At 45.1% G+C, this 26,780-nt stretch overlaps 1 protein-coding gene across 6 annotated transcripts in view; it reads left to right on the top strand.

Annotated features, from left to right (window-relative positions):
- The window catches only part of lrrc31 (leucine rich repeat containing 31), a 202,708-nt gene that overhangs the window by 19,720 nt on the left and 156,208 nt on the right, over positions 1 to 26,780 (top strand). For all 6 annotated transcript variants that reach the window (XM_063045216.1, XM_063045214.1, XM_063045220.1 and 3 more), the window contains one exon: positions 1,382 to 1,444. In XM_063045216.1, coding sequence (XP_062901286.1) covers positions 1,432 to 1,444 — 13 coding nt within the window. In that variant the 5' untranslated portion in view covers positions 1,382 to 1,431. The remainder of the gene's footprint in view (positions 1 to 1,381; positions 1,445 to 26,780) is intronic.

The following is a 26,780-nucleotide window of genomic DNA, read 5'->3' on the forward strand; positions in this document are numbered from 1 at the left end:
TCCTCAGGAACTAGTCCAGAATCTAACGAGTTTTGAAAAATTATCACTAATGCATCCACTATTTCTTGGGCCACTTCCTTAAGCACTCTGGGATGCAGACCATCTGGCCCTGGGGATTTATCTGCCTTCAATCCCTTCAATTTACCTAACACCACTTCCCTACTAACATGTATTTCGCTCAGTTCCTCCATCTCACTGGACCCTCTGTCCCTTACTATTTCTGGAAGATTATTTATGTCCTCCTTAGTGAAGACAGAACCAAAGTAATTATTCAATTGGTCTGCCATGTCCTTGCTCCCCATAATCAATTCACCTGTTTCTGTTTGCAGGGGACCTACATTTGTCTTTATCAGTCTTTTCCTTTTTACATATCTATAAAAGCTTTTACAGTCCGTTTTTATGTTCTCTGCCAGTTTTCTCTCATAATCTTTTTTCCCCTTCCTAATTAAGCCCTTTGTCCTCCTCTGCTGAACTCTGAATTTCTCCCAGTCCTCAGGTGAGCCACTTTCTCTGGCTAATTTGTATGCTACTTCTTTGGAATTGATACTATCCCTAATTTCTCTTGTCAGCCACGGGTGCACTACCTTCCTTGATTTATTCTTTTGCCAAACTGGGATGAACAATTGTTGTAGTTCATCCATGCAACCTTTAAATGCCTGCCATTGCATATCCACCGTCAATCCTTGAAGTGTCATTTGCCAGTCTATCTTAGCTAATTCATGTCTCATACCTTCAAAGTTACCCCTCTTTAAGTTCAGAACCTTTGTTTCAGCACATCCTTTCCAATATAAGGAGTCCACAATTGCACACAATACTCCAGGTGAAGCCTCACCAGTGCTTTATAAAGTCTCAACATTATATCCTTGCTTTTATATTCCAGTCCTCTTGAAACCAATGCTAGTATCGCATCTACCTTCCTCACCACAGACTCAGCCTGCAAATTAACCTTTAGGGAATCTGCACAAGGACTCCCAACTCCCATTGCAAGTCAGATTTTTGAGTGTTCTCTCCATTTAGAAAATAGTTTGTATTTTATTCTACCAAAGTGCATGACCATACACTTCTTCTGCCAATTTTTTGGTCATTCTCCTGATCTATTTGGCCATTCTTCTGTAGGTTCTCTAATTCCTCAAAACTACCTGTCCCTCCAACTATCTTTTTATTGTTCACATACTTTGCAACAAAGCCATCAATTGATCTTCAATTGATCTTAAAGGTTTTTCAAATACTCATGCCACACTGGCTCAGTGTTATAAAAATATTTATTTCAGCCAGAAACATCCATACTTGATAGATTCTTGCAGTGCTTTTGGGCTGTTTATTTTACAAAACTTATTGCAACTGTTGCTTTTCTCAATAAAAGTATTTTTCTCTTTTTAAGGTGCCAGCAAGAAGAAATAGTAGTCCGGGGCCTTTGCTTTTGTTATCAAAATGGAGACTACAGGTATGGTTGTCAAAGTTCAAAGTTATTTTTATTATCAGTGTACATATAAGTCACCACGTACAACCCTGAGATTCATTTTCCTGCGGGCATACTCAGTAAATCTTGGAACAGTAACTATAACAAGATCAATGGAAGATCAACCAGAGTGCAGAAGATAACAAACTGCAACTGCAAATATAAATAAATAGCATGAACATGAAATAACAGATTAAGATTCCTTACAGTGAGGTCATTGGTTGTGGGAACATCTCAATGGGTGGGGAAGTGAGTGTGGTTATTCCCTTTTATTCAAGAACCTGATGATTGAGGGGTAGTAACTGTTCTTGAGCCTGGTGGTGCAAGTTCTGAAGTATCTGTACCTTCTACCTGATGGTAGCAGCGAGGAAAAAAGTATGTCCTGGGTGGTGAGGATCTTCGATGGGTGCTGTTTTTCTATGGCAACATTTCATGTAGATGTGCTCAATGGTTGAGAGGGCTTTACTCATGATGTCTGGCAGAATCCACTACCTATTTGTCTCTGTCTCTGGAGACTGCTTATCTACTGATGTCTACTATAAGCCTACTGCCTCTCACAGCTCTCTGGACTATTCCTCTTCTCACCCTGTCTCTTGCAAAAATGCCATCCCCTTCTTGCAATTCTTCCGTCTCCTCCGCATCTGCTCTCAGGATAAGGCTTTTCATTCCTGGACGAGGGAGATGTCCTCCTTTTGTAAAGAAAGGGGCTTCCTTTCCTCCACCATCAACTCTGCTCTCAAACGTATCTCCCCCATTTCACGCACACCTGCTCTCACTCCATCCTCCCGCCACCCCACTAGGAATAGGATTCCCCTTGTCCTCATCTACCACCCCACCAGCCTCCGGGTCCAACATATAATTCTCCATAACTTCCACCACCTCCAACGGGATCCCACCACTAAGCACATCTTTCCCTATGCCCATAACTTCCACCACCTCCAATGGGATCCCACCACTAAGCACATCTTTCCCTATGCCCCCCCCCCCGCTTTCTGCAGGGATCGCTCCCTACGCAACTCCCTTGTCCAGTTGTCCCCCCCATCCCTCCCCACTGATCTCCCTCTTGGCACTTATCCTTGTAAGCGGAACAAGTGCTACACATGCCCTTACACTTCCTCCCTCACCAGCATTCTGGGCCCTAGACAGTTCTTCCAGGTGAGGCGACACTTCACCTGTGAGTCGGGTGGGGTGATATACTGCCTCCGATGCTCCCGATGTGGCCTTCTATATATTGGCCAGACCCGACGCAGACTGGGAGATCGTTTCACTGAACACCTTCGCTTTGTCCGCCAGAGAAAACTGGATCTCCCAGTGGCCACACATTTTAATTTCACGTTCCATTCACATTCTGATATGTCATCCACGGCCTCCTCTACTGTAAAGATGAAGCCACACTCAAGTTGGAGGAACAACCCCTTATATTCGGTCTGGGTAGCCTGCAACCTGATGGCATGATCACTGACTTCTCAAACTTCTGCTAATGCCCCACCTCCCCCTTGTACCCCATCCGTTAGTTATTTATATACACACATTCTTTTTCTCTCTCTCCTTTTTCTCCCTCTGTCCCTCTCACTATACCCCTTGCCCATCCTCTGGGATTTTTCCCCCCCTCCCCCACCTCCCTGGGCCTCCTGTCCCATGATCCTCTCATATTTCTTTTGCCAAACACCTGTCCAGCTCTTGGCTCCATCCCTCCCCCTCCTGTCTTCTCATATCATTTCGGATTTCCCCCTCCCCCTCCCACTTTCAAATCTCTTACTAGCTCTTCTTTCAGTTAGTCCTGACGAAGGGTCTCGGCCTGAAATGTCGACTGTACCTCTTCCTAGAGATGCTGCCTGGCCTGCTGCGTTCACCAGCAACTTTTATGTGTGTTGCTTGAAATTCCAGCATCTGCAGATTTCCTCGTGTTACTGTTGCCATCAGCAAACTTGCATATGGTGTTGGAGCTGTACTTAGCAACACAGTCATAGTTGTAAAGCAAGTGGTGCACCTGTCCTGAGGAGACAGTGGAGGAGACGTTTTTGCCAATCTGAACTGAGTGGGATCGACAAGTGAAGAAATCCAGAAATCCAGAATCCAATTGCATAAGGAGGTATTGAGGCCAAGATCTTGGAGCTTATTGATTAGTTTTGAGGGGATGATGATATTAAATGCTGAGTCATAATTGATAAAGAGCATTCTGATGAATGTGTCTTTGCTGTCCAGATGTTCCAGGGTTGATTGAAGAGCCAGTGAGATGGCATCTGCTGTGGATTTATTGCTCCAGTCGGCAGATTGGAGCAGATCCAAGTCACCTCTCAGGCGGGAGCTGATATGTTTTATCACCAGCCTCTCAAAACACTTCATCACTGTGGGTGTAAGTGTATCTGGGTGATAGTCATTGAGATAGGTCACCGTGTTCTTCCTGGGCACCAGTATAAGTGAAGTCTGCTTGAAGCATTGGGTACTACACACTCCGAAAGCGAGAGGTTAAAGGTCTCACTGCACACACCAGCCAGTTGATCAGTACAAGTCTTTAGCAGGTACCCCATCCGGTCTGGATGCTTTTCTTGGATTCGCCCTCCTGAAGGCAGCCTGCACATATAACTACTGGATATATGAATCTGCCTCCTGTCAGGTGTCCCTCTAGACACTAAGAGAGGCTGATGCTGTTCTACCCTTTGAGACTTTCCATTATTTGAAATTATTGTGGCTGATCATCCAAATGCAATACTCTCTACTCGCTCTCTTCCTGTGTTGACCTCTTCAATATCCAGTATTTAATCCTCCTCTAGTGTTAGAGAGCTTCATAGGTTCACCACTCTAGAATATAAAATTTCTCTTCTTCTGATCCTTAAATGGTTTATCCCTTATCCTAAGATTGGCCTGCCAAGTCCCTTTGCACCTCTGATTTCTGAATTTTTTCCCTGTTGAGAAAATAGTCTATGGCTTAATTCCTTCTACTAAAATGCATGACCATGCACTTCTCTACACTATATTATATCTGCCACTTTGACCATTCACTCAGTCTAAGTCCTTCTGCAGACTTCCTGCTTCCTTAACACTACCTGCCCCTCCACAGATCTTCATATCATCCAGAAACCTGCCCAGAAAGGCATCAATTCTGTCATCCAAATTATTAACATATAACATGAAAAGAAGCAATCCCAACCACAGACCCTTGCAGAACACAACTAGTCACTGGAGCCAACTAGTATGGGCCCCATTTATTTTGATACTTTGCCTCCTACATTCAGCCAATCTTCTATCCATGCTGGTATCTTTACTGTAATACCATGGGCTCTCATCTTCTTTAGCAGCCTCATGTGCAGCAACTTGTCAAATATCCAATTAAGTAAAATCCACCAGCGAATAAACTCTTCTTGGTTTTCCAGCTGGGTACAGGTATCCCTGGTGAACATGGTGGAGTTTGTCATCGAAATAACGGTTATAATTGATACCTGTACCCAGCTAGAAGCGCAAGTAGAATTTATTTGTCATATCTGCTGAGAAAGAACAGGATCCTTTTTTTAAAATCCACTGGCTCTCCCTTGCACCTTATCCTTTGATTGGCTTCTTGATAGAAGATTCCCAGACATCAGAAACATCCTTTCTGTATCTGTATTAAACACTTGTTGAATATGGTGTATCTGTGATTCCTTCTCAATTTTTAAGCGGGAGGGTGAATAGCCAGAAGTCGTGATCCAAGTAGGCACCATTGACATGGGTAGGATGAGTGATGAGGTTCTGCCAGGGAGTTCAAGGAGTTAGGTGTTAAGTTAAAGGGCAGAACCTTCAGGGTTTGATCTCAGAATTGCTACCTGTGCCATGTGCTAGTGAGACCAGGACTAGGAAGATTATACAGTTTAATATGTGGCTAAGGAGTTGGTGTGGAGAGAGGGCAAAGATTTTTGGATCATTGGGCTCTCTTCCAGAGAAAGTGAAACCTGTACAGAAGGGATGGTTTGCACCTGAACTGGAGGGGGACTAATTTCCTAGTGGGAAGGTTTGTTAATGCTGCACTGTGGCGTTTAAGCTAGAGTTGCAGGGGCATGGGAACCAGTATGCCAGAACAGTTGGTGGAGAGGTTGTGGAAGCAGATGGTGGTAAGACTTCAGATAAAGTTAGGAATTAAATGCTTGAGCATGGTGCGACTAGTGTCCTGAGCTGCATAACTTTCATGCAAGAGGTATCATAGGAAAGGTGAATGATGATGAGATAACTGGTTTACAAACAGAGGTAATGTTTAGTGAGGAGAGAGGCTGTTGATAGGGTAAAATTGCAGTCAATAGGATGAGTTACAATGTAATAGGTGTACAGAATCAAAAAGGGTGAATACAGGACTGAAGGCGTGGTATATGGAATAAGGTAAAACATAGAAACATAGAAAACCTACAGCATAATACAGACCCTTCAGCCCACAAAGTTGTGCCGAACATGTCCCTACCTTAGAAAGTACTAGGCTTACCTTTGGCCCTCTATTTCACTAAGCTCCATGTACCTATTGTCACGTACCCTGTGACGGGTTAAAGAACCAGCAAGAATGGAAAACACTTTGGAGTCCAGTATTGCTATTAACTATGTAAGTCTGAAAATATATGAAAACCAAGCTTCTTCAAGTCTAGGGGTAAATAGATAATCTTATGATGATGAGTAAAGTTCAGTTCTTGGTATTGAATTGAGTAGTGAGTGAGTGAGTGAGTGAGTGAGTGAGAGAGAGAGAGAGAGAGAGAGAGAGAGAGAGATATCTGAGTCTTCAGGTGAGCTGACGCCCTCGATCTTCCTGTTGTCCTCTGAAATCCTTTAGAAGTCACCGACTGTGACCACGACAAAGGGGACCGTTCTTCTGTGGTGGAATTATCAACCCAGGCGAGGGTTGGACACACAAAAAACTCCCCACCAGTCACACCCTTTTCACAGTGCAAGAGCCACTGATCGATCCGTCTGATCGATCCTCCAAAACCCACTTTTTCTGTGGGCTCAACAAAGCTCACTTGGTGCCTGTGTGTCTATCATCTGACCTTCTATTTATCTCACCGTGCTGAGTACTAGCTGTCTCTCAAGTAGCTCCTCCCTGATCTCTCTGTACAAACTTACAAGCAGGCAGCGTCCTTGTAGAAAGTATAAACAAACTGTGAGCAGTCTTTGCCTCTCTCTCTCTCTTTCTTTCTCTCTCTTTTTAACAAGGTATCTGTGTTCCACAACTCTTTCTCTCTCTTTTCGAAAGCACAGTCCATAGGGATAATTCAGCACCCTGTCACACTATCTAAAAGTCTCTTAAAAGACCCTATTGTATCCGCCTCCACCATCTTTGCCGGCAGTCCATTCCACGCACTCACCACTCTCTGAGTAAAAAAACTTACCCCGACATCTCCTCTGTACCTACTACCCAGCACCTTAAACCTGCGTCCTCTTGCGGCAACCACCTCAGCCCTGGGATAAAGCCGCTAACTATCCACACCATCAATGCCTCTCATCATCTTATCCACCTCTATCAGTTCACCTCTCATCCTCCGTCACTCCAAGGAGAAAAGGCCGAGTTCACTCAACCTATTCTCATAAGGCATGCTCCCCAATCCAGGCAACATCCTTGTAAATCTCCTCTGCCCCCTTTCTATGGCTTCCACATCCTTCCTGTAGTGAGGCGACCAGAACTGAGCACAGTACTCCATGGGGTCTGACCAGGGTCCTATATAGCTGCAATATTATCTCTTGGCTCCTAAATTCAATTCCACAATTGATGAAGGCCAATGCACCGTATGCCTTCTTAACCACAGAGTCAACCTGCTCAACTGCTTTGAGTGTCCTATGGACTCGGACCCCAAGATCCCTCTGATCTTCCACACTGCCAAGAGTCTTACCATTAATACTACATTCTGCCATCGTATTTGACCTACCAAAATGAACCACTTCACACTTATCTGGGTTGAACTCTGTCTGCCACTTCTCAGCCCAGTTTTACATTCTATCAGTGTCCCACTGTAATCTCTGACAGCCCTCCACACTACCCACAACACCCCAACCTTTGTGTCATCAGCAAAGTTACTAACCCATCCTTCCACTTCCTCATCCAGATGATTTATAAAAATCATGAAGAGTAAGGGTCCCAGAACAGATCCCTGGGCACTCCACTGGTGACTGACCTCCAAGCAGAATATGACCCGTCTACAACCACTCTTTGTCTTCTGTGGGCAAGCCAGTTCTGGATCCACAAAGCAATGTCCTTTTGGATCCCATGCCTCGTTACTTTCTCAATAAGCCTTGCATGGGGTATCTTATCAAATGCCTTGCTGAAATCTATATACACTACATCTACTGCTCTTCCTTCATCAATGTGTTTAGTCACATCCTCAAAAAATTCAATCAGGGAGATGAACTTGCAGTAGAGTTACAGATTGTATGAATCATGGCTGAAAGAAGATTGTAGCTGGGAGCTTAATATCCAAGGATACACATTGTATCAAAAGGACAGGCAGGAAGTCAGTAAGGGTGACATTGCTCTGTTAGTGAAAAAATGAAATCAAATCATTGGAAAGAAGTGACAAAGGGACGGAAGGTGTTGAATCATTGTGGATAGAGCTTAGGTACTGCAAGGGTAAAAAGACCCTGATGGGAGTTGTATATAGACTCCCAAACAGTAGGAAGGATGTGGTCTACAAATTACAATGGGAGATAGAAAATGCATGCCAAAAGGGCAGTGTTACAACAGTCATGGGGGATTTCAATAAGCAGGTAGATCGGGAAAATCAGTTTGGTGCTGGATTCCAGGAGAAGGAGTTTCTAGAATGTTTACAAAATGGCTTTTTAGTGCACTTCATGGTTGAGCCCACTAGGGGATCAGCTGTTGTTAGTTTGGGTGTTTTGCAATGAACCAAAATTGATTAAGAGAGCTTAAGGTAAAAGTGATTGGGGGCAAGTGATCAAAATATATTTTGAATTCACCCTGAAATTTGAGAAGGAGAAGCTAAAGCCAGATGTTATCAGTATTATTGTGGATTAAAGAGAATTACAGAGGCATGAGAGAGGAGTTGGCCAGAATTGATTGGAAAAGTACACTGGCAGGGATGACAGAGAGCAGCAAGGGCTGGACTTTTGGGAAGCAATTTGGAAGGGACAGGATATATACATCCCAAGGAGGAAGAAGTATTCTCAAGGCAAGATGACACCACCGTGGCTAACAACAGAAGTCAAAGCCAAAGAGAGGGCATATAATAGAGCAAAAGTTAGTAGGTAGTTAGAGGATTGGAAGCTTTCAAAAACCAACAGAAGACTACTAAAAAATTCACCAAGAAGGTAAAGGTTGGATATGAAAGTAAATGAGCCAATAATATTAAAGAGGGCACCAAAAGTTTATTCAGATACTTAAAAGTCAAATCAAATCAAGTTTAATTGTCATTCGAACCATACATGGATACGGCCAAATGAAACAGCGTTCCTCTGGGGCCAAGGTGCAAAACATACGCTGGCATTCAAAATAATGAGGAAGGAAAAAATCCCACAAATTGATGGTTGCTAGGGTTAGGGTTAGGGTTAGGGCTAGCAGTCGAACCTGTAATTCCATTGGATAACCACTGGAGGGTAGCACCAGGAGAGGGCATCTCCAATCAAGTCTGGATGCCACGTTACAATGGCTCCGAGTAGCACACAGCAGCACGGTCTGCACCCAGGTTAGTTCTTCCGAACCCAGTCTGGCTTTCCTGCAGACTGATGGCCCAGCTAGAATCCTCAAGCCCAATTTCTCAGGCCTGATGGCTGGGGAGCAGTTGGCCAAAGTCAATTGGAAGGAGATGCTGGCAGGGATGACTGCAGGGCAGAAATGGTGTGAGTTTCAGGGAAAAATGAGGAGAGTGCAGGATAGCTGTATTCCAAAAACGAAGAAATACTTAAATGGCAATATAGTATATACAACCATAGCTGACAAGGGGAGTCAAAGCTAATGTAAGAACAAAAAGGAGGACAAACAAGAAAGCAAAAATTAGTGGAAGACAGGATTAGGAAGCTTTTAAAACCCGACAGAACACAAAACCCGACAGAGCAACTAGAAGAAGCTTTAAGAGGGAAAAGATGAAATATGAAAGCAAGCTAACAAACAATATCAATGTGGATATTAAAAGCTTTTTCAAGTACGTAAAATAGAAAAGAGAGATGAGAATGGATATAGGACCACTAAAAAATGAAGGTGGGGAAATAATAACAGGGGCCAAGGAAATGGCACATAAACTAAATGAGTATTTGCATCTGTCTTCACTGTGGAAGACATTAGCAGTGTGCCAGATGTTGAAGGGTTTGAGGGTAGAGAAGTGAGTGCAGTTACTATTACAAGAGAGAAGGTGCTCAAAAAGTTGAAAGTCCTAAAGGTACACAAGTCACCCAGACCATATGAAATGCACCCTAGGGTTCTGAAAGAGGTAGCGGTAGACATTGTGGAGGCACTAGAAATAATCTTTCAAAAATGATCGGACTCTGGTCTGGTGCCAGAGGACTGGAAAATTGCAAGTGTCACTCCACTATCTAAAAAGGAGGAAGGCAGCAAAGGAAATTATAGCCCAGTTAGCCTGACCTCAGTTGTTGGGAAGATATTGGAGATAATTGTTAAGGATAAGGTTATAGGGTACAAGGTGATACCCAGACAAGGGATGGATGTTGTATATTTGTCTTTCAGAAGGCCCTTGACAAGGTGCCACACATGAGGTTGCTTACCAAGTTAAGATCCCATGGTATTATAGGAAAGTTACTAGCATGGTTAGCGCATTGGCTGATTGGTAGGAGGCAGCGAGCGGCAATAAAAGGATCCTTTTCTGGTTGGTTGCCAGTGACGAGTGGTGTCCCGCAAGGGTTGGTGTTAGGACCGCTTCTTTTTATGCTAGTATATCAGTGATTTAGATGATGAAATAGATTGCTTTGTTGCCAAGTTTTCAAATGATACAAAGATTGGTGGAGGGGCAGGTAGTGTTGAGGAAACAAGTAGGCTGCAGAAGGACCTAGACAGATTAGGAGAATGGGCAAGAAAGTGGCAAATGAAATACAATGTTAGAAAATACATGGTCATGCACTTTGGTAGTAGAAATAAATGTGCAGACTATTTTCTAAATAGGGAAAAAATTCAAAAATCTGAGATGCAAAGGGATTTGGGAGTCCTTGTGCACAACACCCTGAAGGTTAACTTGCAGGTTGAGTCGGTGGTGAGGAAACAAATGCAATGTTAGCATTTATTTCAAGAGGTCTAGAATACAAGAGCAAAGACGTGATGCTGAGGCTTTATAAGGCACTGGTGATGCCTTACCTTGAGTTTTGTGAACAGTTTTAGGCTCCTCATCTAAGAAAGATGTGCTGGCAATTGGAGAGGGTTCAGAGGAGGTTCACCAGGATGATTCTGGGAATGGAAGGAACGTTTGATAGCTGTGGGTCTGTACTAGCTGGAATTTAGAAGGATGGGAGCAGGGCGATCTCATTGAAACCATTTGAATGTTGAAAGGCCTAGACAGAATAGATGTAGAAAAGATGTTTTCCACAGTGGGGGAGTCCTGGACAAGAGGGCACAGCTGCAGGATAGAGGGGCATCCATTTAAAACAGAAATGCGGAGAAATTTCTTTAGCCAGAGGGTGGTGGGTTTTTGGAAGTTTATTACAGGTAACTGTGGAGGCCAGGTTGTTGGGTGTATTTAAGGCAGAGCATGTTAGGTTCTAGATTGGACACAAGGGAGGAGACTGAGGAGGGGGAAAAGGGATCAGCCATGATTGAACGGCGGAGCAAACTTGATGGGCCAAATGGCCTAATTCTGCTCCTATGTCTTATGGTCTTAAGGTCTTCTCCTCTCAGCCACCCGCTGGCTTATCCTACTCACGGCAGAGTGCCATCTTCTCCTTCTCCGGCTCATCCACCGGCCTGCCCTACGCCCATCCCTTGTGCCGGCCTGCCCTTCCGCGACTTGTCCGCCGGCTTCTTTGATACTCCAGCCAGCAGCTCCGAGCCACGAACAGATCACTGATGCGGTAGACCTGCTGTCAATTCCATCATCCAATTCATTGATGTATAATGTAAAAGGAGTTGTTTCAGCACAGACTGCACCACCAGTCAGCAGCAGCCAGTCAGAAAAGGCTTCCTTTATTCCCACTCTTTGCCTATTGTCAATCAGCCACTACTTTATCCATGCAATGAGGAGCTGAAGAGATTTTGGAGGCATTAGTCAAGATCTTTCCAGAAACACCTAGAAAAGTGTGAGGTGTTTCATTTTGGTTGGTCAAATATGATGACAGAATATAGTATTAATGGTAAGGCTCTTGGCAGTGGAGGATCAGAGGATCTTGGGGTCTGAGTCCATAGGACACTCAAGGCTGCTGCTCAGGTTGACTCGGTGGTTAAGAAGGCATACTGTGCATTGGCCTTCATCAATCATGGGATTGAGTTTAGGAGCTGAGGGGTAATGTTGCAGCTATATAGGACCCTGGTCAGACCCCACTTGGAGTACTGTGCTCAGTTCTGGTTGCCTCACTACAGGAAGGATGTGGAAACTATAGAAAGGGTGAAAAGGAGATTTACAAGGATGTTGCCTGTATTGAAGAGCATGCCTTATGAGAATAGGTTGAGTGAACTTGGCTTTTTTTCCTTGGAGCGATGGAGGATGAGAGGTGACCTGATAGAGGTCTATAAGATGATGAGAGGCATTGATCTTGTGGATAGTTAGAGGCTTTTTCCCAGGGTGGAAATGGCTAGCACGAGAAGGCACAGTTTTAAGGTGTTTGGAAGTAGGTACAGAGGAGGTATCAGGGCTAAGTTTTTTTACGTAGAGAGTGGTGAGTGCGTGGAATGGGCTGCTGGCAACAGTGGTGGAGGCAGATACGATAGGGTCTTTTTAGAGACTCTTGGACAGGTACATGGAGCTCAGAAAAATAGAGGGCTATGGGTAACCCTAGGTAATTTCTCAGGTAAGTATATGTTTGGCACAGCTTTGTGGGCCAAAGGGCCTGTATTGTGCTGTAAGTTTTCTGTGTTTCTGTGTTTCTAATCAATTGATTCTGTAATGGTTCTGGAAGACTGGAAAATTTCAAACATCACTCCACTCTTCAAGAAGAGAGAAAGGCAGAAGAAAGGAAGTTGTAGGCCAGTTAGTCTGACCTCAGTGTTTGGGAAGATGTTGGAATCATATGTTGTTTTGGGGTATTTGGGGCCACATGATAAAATAGGCCAGAGTCAACGTGATGGAAAATTATGCTTGACAAATCTGTTGGAATTCTTTGTTGAAATAAAAAGCAGGATAGACAAAGGAGAATCAGTGGATATTGTGTACTTGGATTTTCAGAAGACACCTGAGGCTGCTTGACAAGCTATAAGCCAGGGTATTACAGGAACGATTCTAGCAGGGATCAAGCAGTGCCTGATTGGCAGAAGGCAAAGACTGGGAATAAAGTGAGCCTTTTCTGGTTGGCTGCTGTTGACTAGAGGCTTTCAACGTTCAAATTAAGATTTATATCAGAATACATACATGTCATCACGTTCAACCCAGAGATTGCAGGCATACTTGGCAAATCTTTAGAACAGTAATTGTAAACTGTAAACATCAGGAACCATAAGCTGTAACCAAACTATGCAAATACAGATATTAAAAAAAAATAAATAATGAGCGTGAATTAACAACATAATAGAGTCCTTAAATGTGTAGTAACCCTTTTTGTTCAAAACGTGAGATACAGAAGCAGAATTAGGCCATTCAGCCCGTCAAATCTGCTCCACTATTCCATCATGGCTGATCCCAGATCCCAATCAATCCCATACCCCTCCCTTTTGTCATATCCTTTGTTCCCCGAATGACAGAAATCTATCAACTTCCACTATAAATATACGCACGGACTTAGCCTCCAGCGCAGTCTGTGGCAGAGCATTCCACAGATTTACTACTCTCTGACTAAAAAAAATTCCTCCTTACCTCTGATCTAAAAGGGTCGCCCCTCAAATCTGAGGTTATGCCCTTTAGTTCTGGATACCCTCACCAAAGCAAACATCCTCTCTGCATCCATCTGATCTAGTCCTTTCAACATTCGATAAGTTCCAATGAGACCCCTATGCATTCTTCTAAATTCCAGTGAGAACAGGCCCAAAGCTCCCAAACGCTCCTCGTATGTTAACCCCTTCATTCCTGGAATCAGCCCTGTGTACCTCCTCTGGACTCTCTCCAATGACAACACACCCTTTCTGAGATACAGGGATCAAAACTGTTGACGATACTCCAAGTGCATGCTAATTAGTCTCTAATAAAGGCTCAGCATTATCTCCTTGCTTTTATATTCTATTTCCCTTGAAATAAGTGCTAACATTGCATTTGCTTGCTTTACCACAGATTCAACCGTAAACTCCCCGAAGGTTAATTTCACACGAGGACTCCTAAGTCCCTCTGCACCTCTGATGTTTGAACCTTCTTCCCATTTAGATAATAGTTTGTACTATTGTTCCTTTTACCAAAATCCTTTATCATACATTTCCCAACATTGCATTCTATCTGCCATTTTTTTGCCCATTCTTCCAATTTGTCTAAATCCTGCTGCAATCGCATTGCTTCCTCAACACTGGAGAGAGAGGGGGAATTCCTTTAGCAAAAGAGTGGTGAATCTGTGGAATTTGTTGCCACAGGCAACTGTGAAGGCCAAGTCATTGAGTATATTTAAGGCAGAGATTGAAAGAGTCTTGATTAGTCAGGGTTACAGGGATAAGTCAGGAGAATGGGGCTGAGAGGGAAATGGATTGACCATGATGAAATGGTTGTTGAAGGCAGGCCAGCGGTGAAAGTAGGAGTGTCAGGCTTTGGCTCACGAGGCTTTGATGAGGAGAGGCCGAGGCCAAAGAAACAGGTTAGAAGATTTGGTCTTGGTTGCCCATTGTACAGTGCAGGCAGAATGGCAGATACGGCAATGGAATGCTTCTCCTGTAGGATGTGGATATTCATGGAATCTGATAGTCTCCCTGGTGACTACATCTGCGGGAACTGCAGCCAATTCCAGCTCCTGAAAGACCACATTAACGAGCTGGAGCTTGATGAACTTAGGATCAACCAAGAGGCAGAGAAATTGATGTGATTTTTGAGCACATAAAAGTTGCTGGTGAACACAGCAGGCCAGGCAGCATCTATAGGAAGAGGTACAGCCTTCAAGTCTCGGCCTGAAACGTCGACTGTACCTCTTCCTATAAATGCTGCCTGGCCTGCTGCGTTCACCAGCAACCTTTATGTGTGTTGCTTGAAATTCCAGCATCTGTAGATTTCCTCATGTTTGCAAAAATATGATTTTTGAGCAGGTGGGTACACCCAGAGTGCAGGATTCGGAGAGAACATGGGTGAACACCAATAGATGTGAAGGAAGAAATATTTCAATGACATAGGCAGGAGAGGGGTAGAGGTGCCGCGCTGGTAGTTTAGGGAGTTAGGAAGGAGGCTGAAGAGCAGGACCTCCAAGGTAGTAATCTCCCAATTACTCCTGGTGCCATGAGCTAGGGAAGGTCAGAACACAAAGGTAGCGCAGATGAATGAGTGGTTGAGGAGTCTCTTGTGACGAGAACACACATAAAATTAAGATGTTTTGCTGGCCTGGGTTAGCATCAGTGGCATCAGCAGTTGGTCTGCCACCTGCCCTCAGGGGAAGGAGAGATAAGGAACAATGAAGCAGCATCTGGAGATGTGTAATGAAGGGACGGGAGAGAGAGCTGTCTGGAGCGGCTCCCCCTTTGAACCCTGAACTGTTTGAAGTGATGGACAGGCGATACCCCAGCAGGGGGATAAAAAGGGACAGGTTCGCTAAGGCAGGACACACACGACACCCGAGGTAACGAGACCCTGGAAGCGGTGCGCCTCTCACGAGTCGGTGGGAAGTACCGGACCTTAAACGCACAGGGTGGAAAGGTACGATCAGCGGGAACCCAGTGTGTGTCTACCCTTGCTTGGGTGCCGGGTTCACTGCAGAGGATCGACCGCATCTGGAGGAGGGGTCACAGTCGGTGACCTCAGGTGACATCACAAAGGACCCGCCCGGAAGCTGCTTGTGAGCAATATCGCCGGTCTGTGAGTGGAAGCCGTTCTGAATGATCAGTCATTCCCGTTCTCTCTCTCTCTCTTCCCCCACGTTGTCCATCGCCATGGCAACGATTACTGCGAACTGAACTAAATTGGACTGAACTTTGTGTCACTTTGAAATTGGTCATTTACCCCTAGACAACGATAGAGTTTGATTGATGCTGTTATCTTAATTCTGTGCACATGTGTGTTTATCATTGCTGAACTGTTGCATTTATTATCCTTTCGATTACTGTGTTGCTTGTTTCTTTAATAAAACTTTCTTAGTTCTAGTAATCCAGACTCCAACTGAGTGATCCATTTCTGCTGGTTTGGCAACCCAGTTACGGGGTACGTAACATAAGTGGGGTTCTCGTCCGCGATTTTGAACGCTAAATTTGGGACGGAGTAAATCGATTGGGTTAAAATTCCCGAAAGAAAGAAAAGACAAACAGCAGAAATGGAGGCTGAGGAATTTATAAAGGCGCCGACCTTGGAAGCATTCGAGGATGCCAGGAAATCGGAATTGGTAGTTGTGGCCAAACGGTTGAATCTTGCTAAGGGGAAGTCGACAATGAGGAGAGAGGAGATACACAGAGCTATCGTAGAGCATTATGTATCTAAAGGTGTGTTTCCCCAAGGCGAGCTGGGGGTGGTGTCTATTGAAAAACCTGCTGGAGCCTCCTCCGCCACCGTTGCCGGTAGCCTGTTCCATGCACTCACCAACCTCTGCATAAAAACAACAACAACAACAACCTCCTGCCCCTGACATCTCTTCTGTACCTACTTCCAAGCACCTTTAAACTGTGCCCTCTCATGCCAGCCATTTCAGCCCTGGGAAAAAGCCTCTGACTATCCACACAATCAATGTCTCTCATTATATTATACACCTCAATCAGGTCACTTGTCATCCTCTGTTGCTCCATGGAGAAAAGACCAAGTTCACTCAACCTATTCTCATAGGGCATGCTCCCCAATCCAGGCAACATCCTTGTAAATCTCCTCTGCACACTTTCTATAGTTTCCACATCCTTCCTGTAGTGAGGTGACCGGAACTGAGCACAGTACTCCATGGGGTCTGACCAGGGTCCCATATAGCTGTAACATTACCTCTCAGCTCTTAAACTCATTCCCACAGTTGATGAAGGCCAATGCACCGTATGCCTTCTTAACCACAGAATCAATCTGCGCAGCAGCTTTGAGCATCCTATGGAATCGGACCCCAAGATCCCCCTGATCCTCCACACTGCCAAGAGTCTTACTATTAATACTATATTCTGCCATTATATTTGACTTACCAAAATGAATCACCTCACACTTATTTGAGTTGAACTCCATCTGCCACTTCTCAACCCAGTTTTGCATCCTATCAATGTCCCTCTGTAACCTCTGACAGCCCTCCACACTATCCACAACACCCCCAACCTTTGTGTCATCAGCAAATTTACTAACCCATCCCTCCACTTCCTCATCCATGTTGTTTATGAAAATCATGAAGAGAAGGGGTCCCAGAACAGATCCCTGATGCACACACTAGTCACTGACCTCCATGCAGAATATGACCCATCTACAACCATAGATTACATAGAATAATACAGCACAGCACAGTACAGGCCCTTCGGCCCACATTGTTGTGCCGACCCTCAAATCCTGCCACCCATATAACCCCCCACCTTAAATTCCTCCATATACCTGTCAAATAGTCCCTTAAATTTCACTAGTGTATCTGCCTCCACCACTGACTCAGGCAGTGCATTCCACGCACCAACCACTCTCTGAGTAAAAAAACCTTCCTCTAATATCCCCCTTGAACTTCCCACCCCTTACCTTAAAGCCATGTCCCCTTGTATTGAGCAGTGGTGCCCTGGGGAAGAGGCGCTGGCTATCCACTCTATCTATTCCTTTTAGTATCTTGTATACCTCTATCATGTCTCCTCTCATCCTCCTTCTCTCCAAAGAGTAAAGCCCTAGCTCCCTTAATCGCTGATCATAATCCATATTCTCTAAACTAGGCAGCATCCTGATAAATCTGCTCTGCACCCTTTCCAATGCTTCCACATCCTTCCTATAGTGAGGTGACCAGAACTGGACACAGTACTCCAAGTGTGGCCCAACCAGAGTTTTATAGAGCTGCTTCATTACATCGCGACTCTTAAACTCTATCCCTCGACTTATGAAAGCTAACACCCCATAAGCTTTTTTAACTACCCTATCTACCTGTGAGGCAACTTTCAGCGATCTGTGGACATGTACCCCCAGATCCATCTGCTCCTCCACACTGCCATTTACTCTGTACTATGCCTTGGAGTTTGTCCTTCCAAAGTGTACCACCTCACACTTCTCCGGGTTGAACTCCATCTGCCACTTCTCAGTCCGCTTCTGCATCCTGTCAATGTCTCTCTGCAATCTTTGACAATCCTCTACACTATCTACAACACCACCAACCTTTGTGTTGTCCGCAAACTTGCCAACCCACCCTTCTACCCCAACATCCAGGTTGTTAATAAAAATCACGAAAAGTAGAGGCCCCAGAACCAATCCTTGTGGGACACCACTAGTCACAACCCTCCAATCCAAATGTACTTCCTCCACCATGACCCTCTGCCTTCTGCAGGCAAGCCAATTCTGAATCCACCTGGCCAAACTTCCCTGGATCCCATGCCTTCTGACTTTCTGAATAAGCCTACCGTGTGGAATCTTGTCAAATGCCTTACTAAAATCCATATCGATCACATCCACTGCACTACCCTCATGTATATCTAGCCCCCCAGCATGCCTCATGGTCGCTCAACTTGCTGCCGTCTAGGGAAACAGCCCTCGGCCCCGCCAAACTGGGTAACTAAGTTAGTGTGGATGCTGTGTGATGTACCCCACTCCGCCAAATAACAGACAATACACCATATACGATTAAATGATTACAATTTATAGATATTACTGGAACTATGTAATTAATAGAGATAAAATATAAAAGGAAAATAAAAGGCGCCACACTTATCAAAGTTCAATCTCTTTGTGCACAAACAGTTAGAGCTCTGGTAACGATTCTCTCTTCACCATTTGATGCCCTCTGACTACCTCGACGTGCTGCCTGGGACCAACTACGGTGGTCGACCAGCCGCTCCACATGAGTCTGCCTCCGTCTCCTCTCCTCGCCGAAAACCCTGGACCTTGGACTCCGGCTCAGGGTCCGACCCCGTTGATCAGTTCACAGCACCTTGTCCATCCTCTCGCTGTCCATCGCACCTTCTGCCCAAAAACCCACGCATCACAATAACTTCCAGACACACTAGAAAGAATAACATCTATCCCAATTGGTTCGGTCACTCTCTTCACTCTCTTATCAATAACATAATCCAAACAAGCTGCTAGCGGGAGAACTTTCTCAGCAGTTAACATAACAAAGAAGCCATTTTAATTATAACAACAAAGCAGCCATTTTAATTAGCCTACGCAGTAACATATAAGAAGAAACCCCTTACATATATGCCTGGTCACTTCCTCAAAGAACTCTATCAGGCTTGTTAGACACAATCTACCCGTCACAAAGCCATGCTGACTGTCCCTGATCAGACCATGATCCTCTAAATGCCCACAGATCCTATCTCTAAGAATCTTTTCCAACAGCTTTCCCACCACAGACGTAAGGCTCACTGGTCTGTAATTACCCGGACTATCCCTACTACCTTTTTTGAACAAGGGGACAACATTCGCCTCCCTCCAATCCTCCGGTACCATTCCTGTAGACAACGAGGACATAAAGATCCTAGCCAGAGGCTCAGCAATCTCTTCCCTCGCCTCGTGGAGCAGTCTGGGGAATATTCCGTCAAGCCCCGGGGACTTCTCCGTCCTAATGTATTTTAATAACTCCAACACCTCCTCTCCCTTAATATGAACATGCTCCAGAACATCAACCTCACTCATATTGTCCTCATCATCATCATCATCAAGTTCCCTCTCATTGGTGCATACCAAAGAGAAGTATTCATTGAGGACATCACTCACTTCCACAGCCTCCAGGCACATCTTCCCACCTTTATCTCTAATCGGTCCTACCTTCACTCCTGTCATCCTTTTGTTCTTCACATAATTGAAGAATGCCTTGGGGTTTTCCTTTACCCTACTTACCAAGGCCTTCTCATGCCCCCTTCTTGCTCTTTTCAGCCCCTTCTTAAGCTCCTTTCTTGCTACCCTATATTCCTCAATAGACCCATCTCATTCTTGCTTCCTAAACTTCATGTATGCTGTTCTTCCACCTGACTAGATTTTCCACCTCACTTGACACCCATGGTTCCTTCACCCTACCATTCTTTATCTTCGTCACCGGGACAAATTTATCCCTAACATCCTGCAAGAGATCGCTAAACATCGACCACATGTCCATAGTACATTTCCCTGCAAAAGCATCATCCCAATTCACACCCGCAAGTTCTAGCTTTATAGCCTCATAATTTGCCCTTCCCCAATTAAAAATTTTCCTGTCCTCTCTGATTCTATCCTTTTCCATGATAATGCTGAAGGCCAGGGAGCGGTGGTCACTGTCCCCCAGATGCTCACCCACTGAGAGATCTGTGACGTGGCCTGGTTCGTTACCTAATACTAGATCTAGTCTGGCATTCCCCCAAGTCGGCCTGTCCACATACTGTGACAGAAATCCTTCCTGGACACACTTAACAAACTCTGCCCTGTCCAAACCCTTGGAACTAATCAGGTGCCAATCAATATTAAGAAAGTTATTGTCACCCATGATAACAAATCACACTTTACCTTCTGTGGACAAGCCAGTTCTGGATCCACAAAGCAATGTGCCCTTGGATCCCATGCCTCCTTGCTTTATCAATAAGCCTTGCATGGGGTACTTTATCAAATGCCATGCTGAAATCCATATATACTAGATCTACTGCTCTACCTTTGTCAATGTGCTTAGTCACATCCTCAAAAAATTCAATCAGGTTTGTAAGGCACGACCTGCCTTTGACAAAGCCATGCTGACTATTCCTAATTATATCATGCCTCTCCAAACGTTCATAAATTCTGCCTCTCAGAATCTTCTCCATCTACTTACCAACCACTGAAGTAAGACTCATTGGTCTATAATTTCCTGGGCTATCTCTGCTCCCTTTCTTGAATAAGGGAACAACATCTGCAACCCTCCAATCCTCCAGAACCTCTCCGGTCCCCATTGATGATGCAAAGGTCATCACCAGAGGCTCAGCAATCTCCTCCCTTGGCTCCCACAGTATCCTGGGGTATATCTCGCCCGGTTCCTGTGACTTACCCAACCTGATGCTTTCCAAAAGCTCCAGCACATCCTCTTTCTTATTGTCTATATGCTCAAGCTTTTCAGTCTGCTGTAAGTCATCCCGAGATCCTTTGCCGTACTGAATACTGAAGCAAAGTATTCATTAAGTATCTGCACTATCTCCTCCGGTTCCATACACACTTTTCCACTGTCACACTTGATTGGTCTTATTCTCTCATATCTTATCCTCTTGCTCTTCACATACTTGTAGAATGCCTTGTGGTTTTCCTTAATCCTGCTTGTCAAGGCTTTCTCATGCCCCCTTCTGGCTCTCTGTCATTACCTAGTTTTTTGAACCTTTCGTCAGCTTTTCTCTTCTTCTTGACTAGATTTTCAATAGTCTTGTACGCCACGGTTCCTGTAACCTACCTTCCTTTCCCTGTCTCATTGGAACGTACCTATGCAGAACGTCACACAAATATCCCCCGCAGATTTGCCACATTTCTGCTGTACATTTCCCTGAGAACATCTGTTCCGAATTTATACTTTGTTTCTTGCCTGATAGCTTTATATTTCCCCTTACTCCAATTAAATGCTTTCCTAACTTGTCTGTTCCTATCCCTCTCCAATGCTATGGTAAAGGAGATAGAATTGTCAAGTCAAGTCAAGTCACTTTTTATTGTCATTTCAACTATAACTGCTGGTACAGAACATAGTAAAAATGAGACATTTTCCAGGACCATGATGCTACTTGAAACAATACAAAAACTACACTGAACTACATAAGAAAAAACATAAAAACTACATTCGACTACAGACCTATCCAGGACTGCATAAAGTGCATAAAACAGTGCAGGCACTACAATAAATAATAATAAATAATAAACAAGACAGTAGGCACAGTAGAGGGCAGTATGTTGGTGTCAGTCCAGGCTCTGGGTATTGAGGAGACTGATGGCTTGGGGGAAGAAACTGTTACATAGTCTGGTTGTGAGAGCCTGAATGCTTCGGTGCCTTTTTCCAGATGGCAGGAGGGAGAGGAGTTTACACGAGGGGTGCGTGGGGTCCTTCATAATGCTGTTTGCTTTGCCGATGCAACGCGTGGTGTAAATGTCTGTGATGGTGGGAAGAGAGATCCCAATGATCTTCTCAGCTGACTTCACTATCCGCTGCAGGGTCTTGTGATCCGAGATGGTGCAATTTCCGAAATAGGCAGTGATGCAGCTGCTCAGGATGCTCTCAATACAACCTCTGTAGAATGTGGTGAGGATGGGGGATGGGAGATGGACTTTTCTCAGCTTTCGCAGAAAGTAGAGACGCTGCTGGGCTTTCTTTGCTATGGAGCTGGTGTTGAGGGACCAGGTGAGATTCTCTGGCAGGTGAACACCAAGAAATTTGGTGCTCTTAACGATCTCTGCGGAGGAGTCGTCAATGTTCAGCGGAAAGTGGTCGCTCCGTGTCCTCCTGAAGTCAACAACCATTTCTTTTGTTTACATTTAGAGACAGGTTGTTGGCTCTGCACCAGTCTGTTAGCTGCTGCACCTCCTGTCTGTATGCTGACTCATCATTTTTGCTGATGAGACCCACCACGGTCGTGTCATCGGCGAACTTGATGATGTGGTTTGAGCTGTGTGTTGCAGCACAGTCGTGGGTCAGCAGAGTGAACAGCAGTGGACTGAGCACACAGCCCTGGGGGGCCCCCATGCTCAGTGTGATGGTGCTGGAGATTGTGATCACTATAACCTTTACCCTTGCAGTTTCTTAACTCCACCTACAAAGATTCAACATGCTCTCCCATTGAGAGACCTGATATCTGACCAGGTTCATTTCCCAATACCAGATCAAGTACAGCCTCTTCTCTTGTAGACTTGTCTACATATTGTGTCAGGAAACCTTCCTAAACACACCTAACAATCTCCACCCTATCTGAGGAGGAAGGTAAAACTGCGCAGGCGCGGGTGACGTCAGTGGCGAGCGTGGAGTTTAAAAAGAGGCCCATTTTCAGGCGCGGGCAGCGTCGGTGCGGGCAGTAGAGTGCGCGGGAGCAGAGTGCTGGGCTTTGGTGTAAGGGGGTCTTCAGTGAGAGGTAATCAGTGAGCCTGAGTACGTGCTTGCTGAGGGAAAAAGGTAAGGTCGGTAGGTACTTTTTCATTTATTCTGATTATTCTGGGATCAGGTAATGGGGGAGATAGTTAGAGCAGTGGTGTGCTCCGTATGCAGTATGTGGGAGGTCAGGGTCAACGCAGTTGTCCCTGATGACCACACCTGCAGAAGGTGCATCCAGCTGCAGCTCCTATCAGAGCAAGTTAGGGAATTGGAGCTGGAGCTGGATGAACTACGGATCATTCGGGAGGCAGAGACAGAGATAGATAAGAGTTATCGGGAGATAGTCACACCGAAAATATGGGAGGTAGGCAACTGGGTGACTGTCAGGAGATCGAGGGGGAGCAGGCAGAGAGAGCAGAGCACCCCTGTGGCCATTCCCATCAACAATAAGTATACCGTTTTGGATACTGTTGGTGGGGATGACCTACCAGGAACAAGTTGCAGTGATCCTGTCTCTGGCACTGAGGTTGGACCCTGGACTCAGAAGGGGAGGAAGGAAGAGAGGACAGCGGTAGTGATAGGGGATTCTATAGTCAGGGGGGCAGATAGGAGATTTTGTGGGGGAGATCGGGAGTCTCGGGTGGTATGTTGCCTCCCTGGTGCCGGGGTCCGGGACATCTCAGATCGGGTGCAGGTTATTCTCGAGAGGGAGGGCAAGAATCCAGATGTTGTGGTCCATGTAGGGACCAACGACGTGGGTAGGAAGAGTGAGGGGGTCCTGCGTAGTGAGTTAGGTGCGAAGCTGAAAGGCAGGACCTCCAGGGTAACAATCTCAAGATTGCTAACTATGCCACGTGCAAGTGAGGCGTGGAACAGAAGGATTATACAGATCAATACGTGGCTGAGAGGATGGTGCAGGAGGGAGGGCTTCAGGTTTTTAGATAATTGGGCTTTGTTCCAGGGAAGGTGGGATCTGTTCCGACGGGACGGTTTACACCTGAACTGGAGGGGTACTAACATTCTTGCAGGAAAGTTTGCTAGTGCTGCTTGGGGGGGTTTAAACTAAATTTGCAGGGGGCAGGGATTCAGAATGTGAGAGAGGATAGCGAGATGAAGTATAAAGGACAGGTGGGGACTACACGGTTCCGGAATATTAAGTGTGAAGTAGAGAAAGGTGAGGCGGAACGAGTGATAAGGAGGATACATGTGCAGAGGGATGGTCTGATGGAGCATGGAGTTAAATGTGCAGAAAGAGTAAGTAAATTTAAGAAGGACAACAAATTCAAGGGGCGTTTAGCCCGGTGAGAGTTCGGGGAGCTGGGTTATGCACAATAGGTAGCGATTTAAACAGAGAGAGGAGAAATGGGTTAAAAATTCTATATCTGAATGCGCGAAGTGTCAGAAATAAGGTGGATGATCTTGAAGCTCAGGTGCGAATGGGTAACTATGATGTTGTTGGGATAACGGAGACATGGCTGCAGGGGGATCAGACCTGGGAATTGAATGTACAAGGGTATACGTGCTATCGAAGGGACAGAAAGGTGGGCAGAGGGGGTGGGGTGGCCCTGTTGGTGAGGAATGAGATTCAGTCCCTTGCAAGGGGGGACATAGAATCAGGAGAAGTAGAGTCAGTGTGGATAGAATTGAGGAACAGTAAGGGCAAAAAGACCCTAATAGGTGTTATCTACAGGCCCCCAAACAATAGCATGGATATTGGGTGCAAGTTGAATAGGGAGTTAACAATGGCATGTGGCAAAGGAAATGTCGCAGTAGTTATGGGGGATTTCAACATGCAGGTGAACTGGGAAAATCAGGTTGGTACTGGACCCCAGGATAGGGAGTTTGTAGAGTGCCTATGGGATGCATTTTTGGAGCAGCTTGTACGAGAGCCGACCAGGGATAAGGCTTACGAGAGCCGACCAGGGATAAGGCTATTCTGGATTTAGTGTTGTGCAATGAACAGGATTTGATAAGTGATCTTGAAGTAAAGGAGCCATTAGGAGGTAGTGACCGTAATATGATAAGTTTTCATCTGCAAGTTGAGAGGGATAAGGGCAGATCAGAAGTGTCAGTATTGCAGTTGAACAAAGGAGACTATGGAGCCATGAGGGAGGAGCTGGCCAAAGTTGACTGGTCGGATATCCTAGCAGAAAAGACAGTGGAACAGCAATGGCAAGTATTCTTGGGAATAATGTGCAAGGTGCAAAATCAGTTCATCCCCCGGAGAAGGAAGGATTAAAAGGGGGGAAAGTGGCCACAGTGGTTGACAAAGGAAGTCAGAGATAGCATAGCATTAAAAAAGAAGTATAACAGAGCTAAGGTGAATGGGAAGACGGATGATTGGGAAATTTTTAAGGAGCAACAGAACTTAACTAAAAAGGCTATACGGGGAGAAAAAATGAGGTATGAATACAAGCTAGCTAGGAATATAAAGGAGGATAGCAAAAGTTTTTTTAGGTATGTGAAGAGAAAGAAGATAGCTAAGAACAATGTTGGGCCCTTGAAGAATGAATTGGGAGAAATTGTTATGGGAAACAGAGAAATGGCAGACAAATTTAATAAGTACTTTGGATCTGTCTTCACTAGGAAAGACACAAGCAATCTCCCAGATGTATGGATGGGCCAAGGACATAGGGTAACAGAGGAACTGAAACAGATTGGCATTTGGAAGGAAACGGTGATGAGTAGACTGATGGGACTGAAGGCTAACAAATCCCCAGGTCCAGATGGTCTGCATCCTAGGGTACTAAAGTAGGTGGCTCTGGAAATTGCGGATGCATTGGAGATCGTTTTCCAATGTTCCTTAGATTCAGGATCAGTTCCTGAGGATTGGCGAATGGCTAATGTTATTCCACTTTTTAAGAACGGAGGGAGGGAGAAAACAGAGAATTATCACCCTGTTAGCCTAACATCAGCAGTGGGGAAGATGCTAGAGTCCATTATTAAAGATGAAATAGCGGCATATCTTGATAGCAGTGATAGGATTGGGCCGAGCCAGCATGGATTTACCAAGGGCAAATCATGCTTGACTAACCTATTGGAGTTTTTCGAGGATGTAACCAGGAAGATAGACGCGGGAGATCCAGTGGATGTGGTGTACTTTGACTTTCAGAAGGCATTTGATTAGGTACCACATAGGAGATTGGTGGGTAAAATCAGAGCTCATGGCATGGGGGGAGGATATTGACATGGATAGAAAACTGGTTGGCAGATAGAAAGCAAAGGGTAGCAGTGATGTTTCTCGGAATGGCAGCTGGTGACTAGTGGGGTGCCACAGGGCTCGGTATTGGGACCACAGCTGTTTACGATTTACTTCAATGATTTAGAGGAAGGCATTGTGAATAACATCAGCAAGTTTGCTGATGATACTAAGCTGGGTGGCAGTGTGACATGATGAGGATGCTAGGAGAATTCAAGGTGACGGATAGGCTGGGTGAGTGGGCAGAAACTTGGCAGATGGCGTTTAAAGTGAATAAGTGTGAGGTTATTCACTTTGGGAGCAAGAACAGGAAGGCAGATTATTATCTGAACTGTGTGGAGTTAGGTAAGGGAGAAATACAAAAAGATCTAGGAGTACTTGTTCATCAGTCTCTGAAGGTGAATGAGCAAGTGCAGCAGGCAGTGAAGAAGGCTAATGGAATGTTGGCCTTTATTACAAAGGGAATTGAGTACAGGAGCAAGGAAATCCTTTTGCATTTGTACAGGGCCCTGGTGAGACCACACCTGGAGTATTGTGTGCAGTTTTGGTCTCCAGGGTTAAGGAAGGACATCCTGGCTGTGGAGGAGGTGCAGCGTAGGTTCACTAGGTTAATTCCTGGGATGTCTGGACTGTCTTATGCAGAGAGGTTAGAGTGACTGGGCTTGTATACTCTGGAATTAAAGAGATTGAGGGGGGATCTGATTGAGACATATAAGATTATTAAGGGATTGGACAAGATAGAGGCAGGAAATATGTTCCAGATGCTGAGAGAGACCAGTACCAGAGGGCATGGTTTAAGAATAAGGGATAGGTCATTTTGGA

The sequence above is a fragment of the Mobula hypostoma genome, chromosome 4 (genome assembly GCF_963921235.1).
Source record: "Mobula hypostoma chromosome 4, sMobHyp1.1, whole genome shotgun sequence".
Taxonomy (NCBI): domain Eukaryota; kingdom Metazoa; phylum Chordata; class Chondrichthyes; order Myliobatiformes; family Myliobatidae; genus Mobula; species Mobula hypostoma.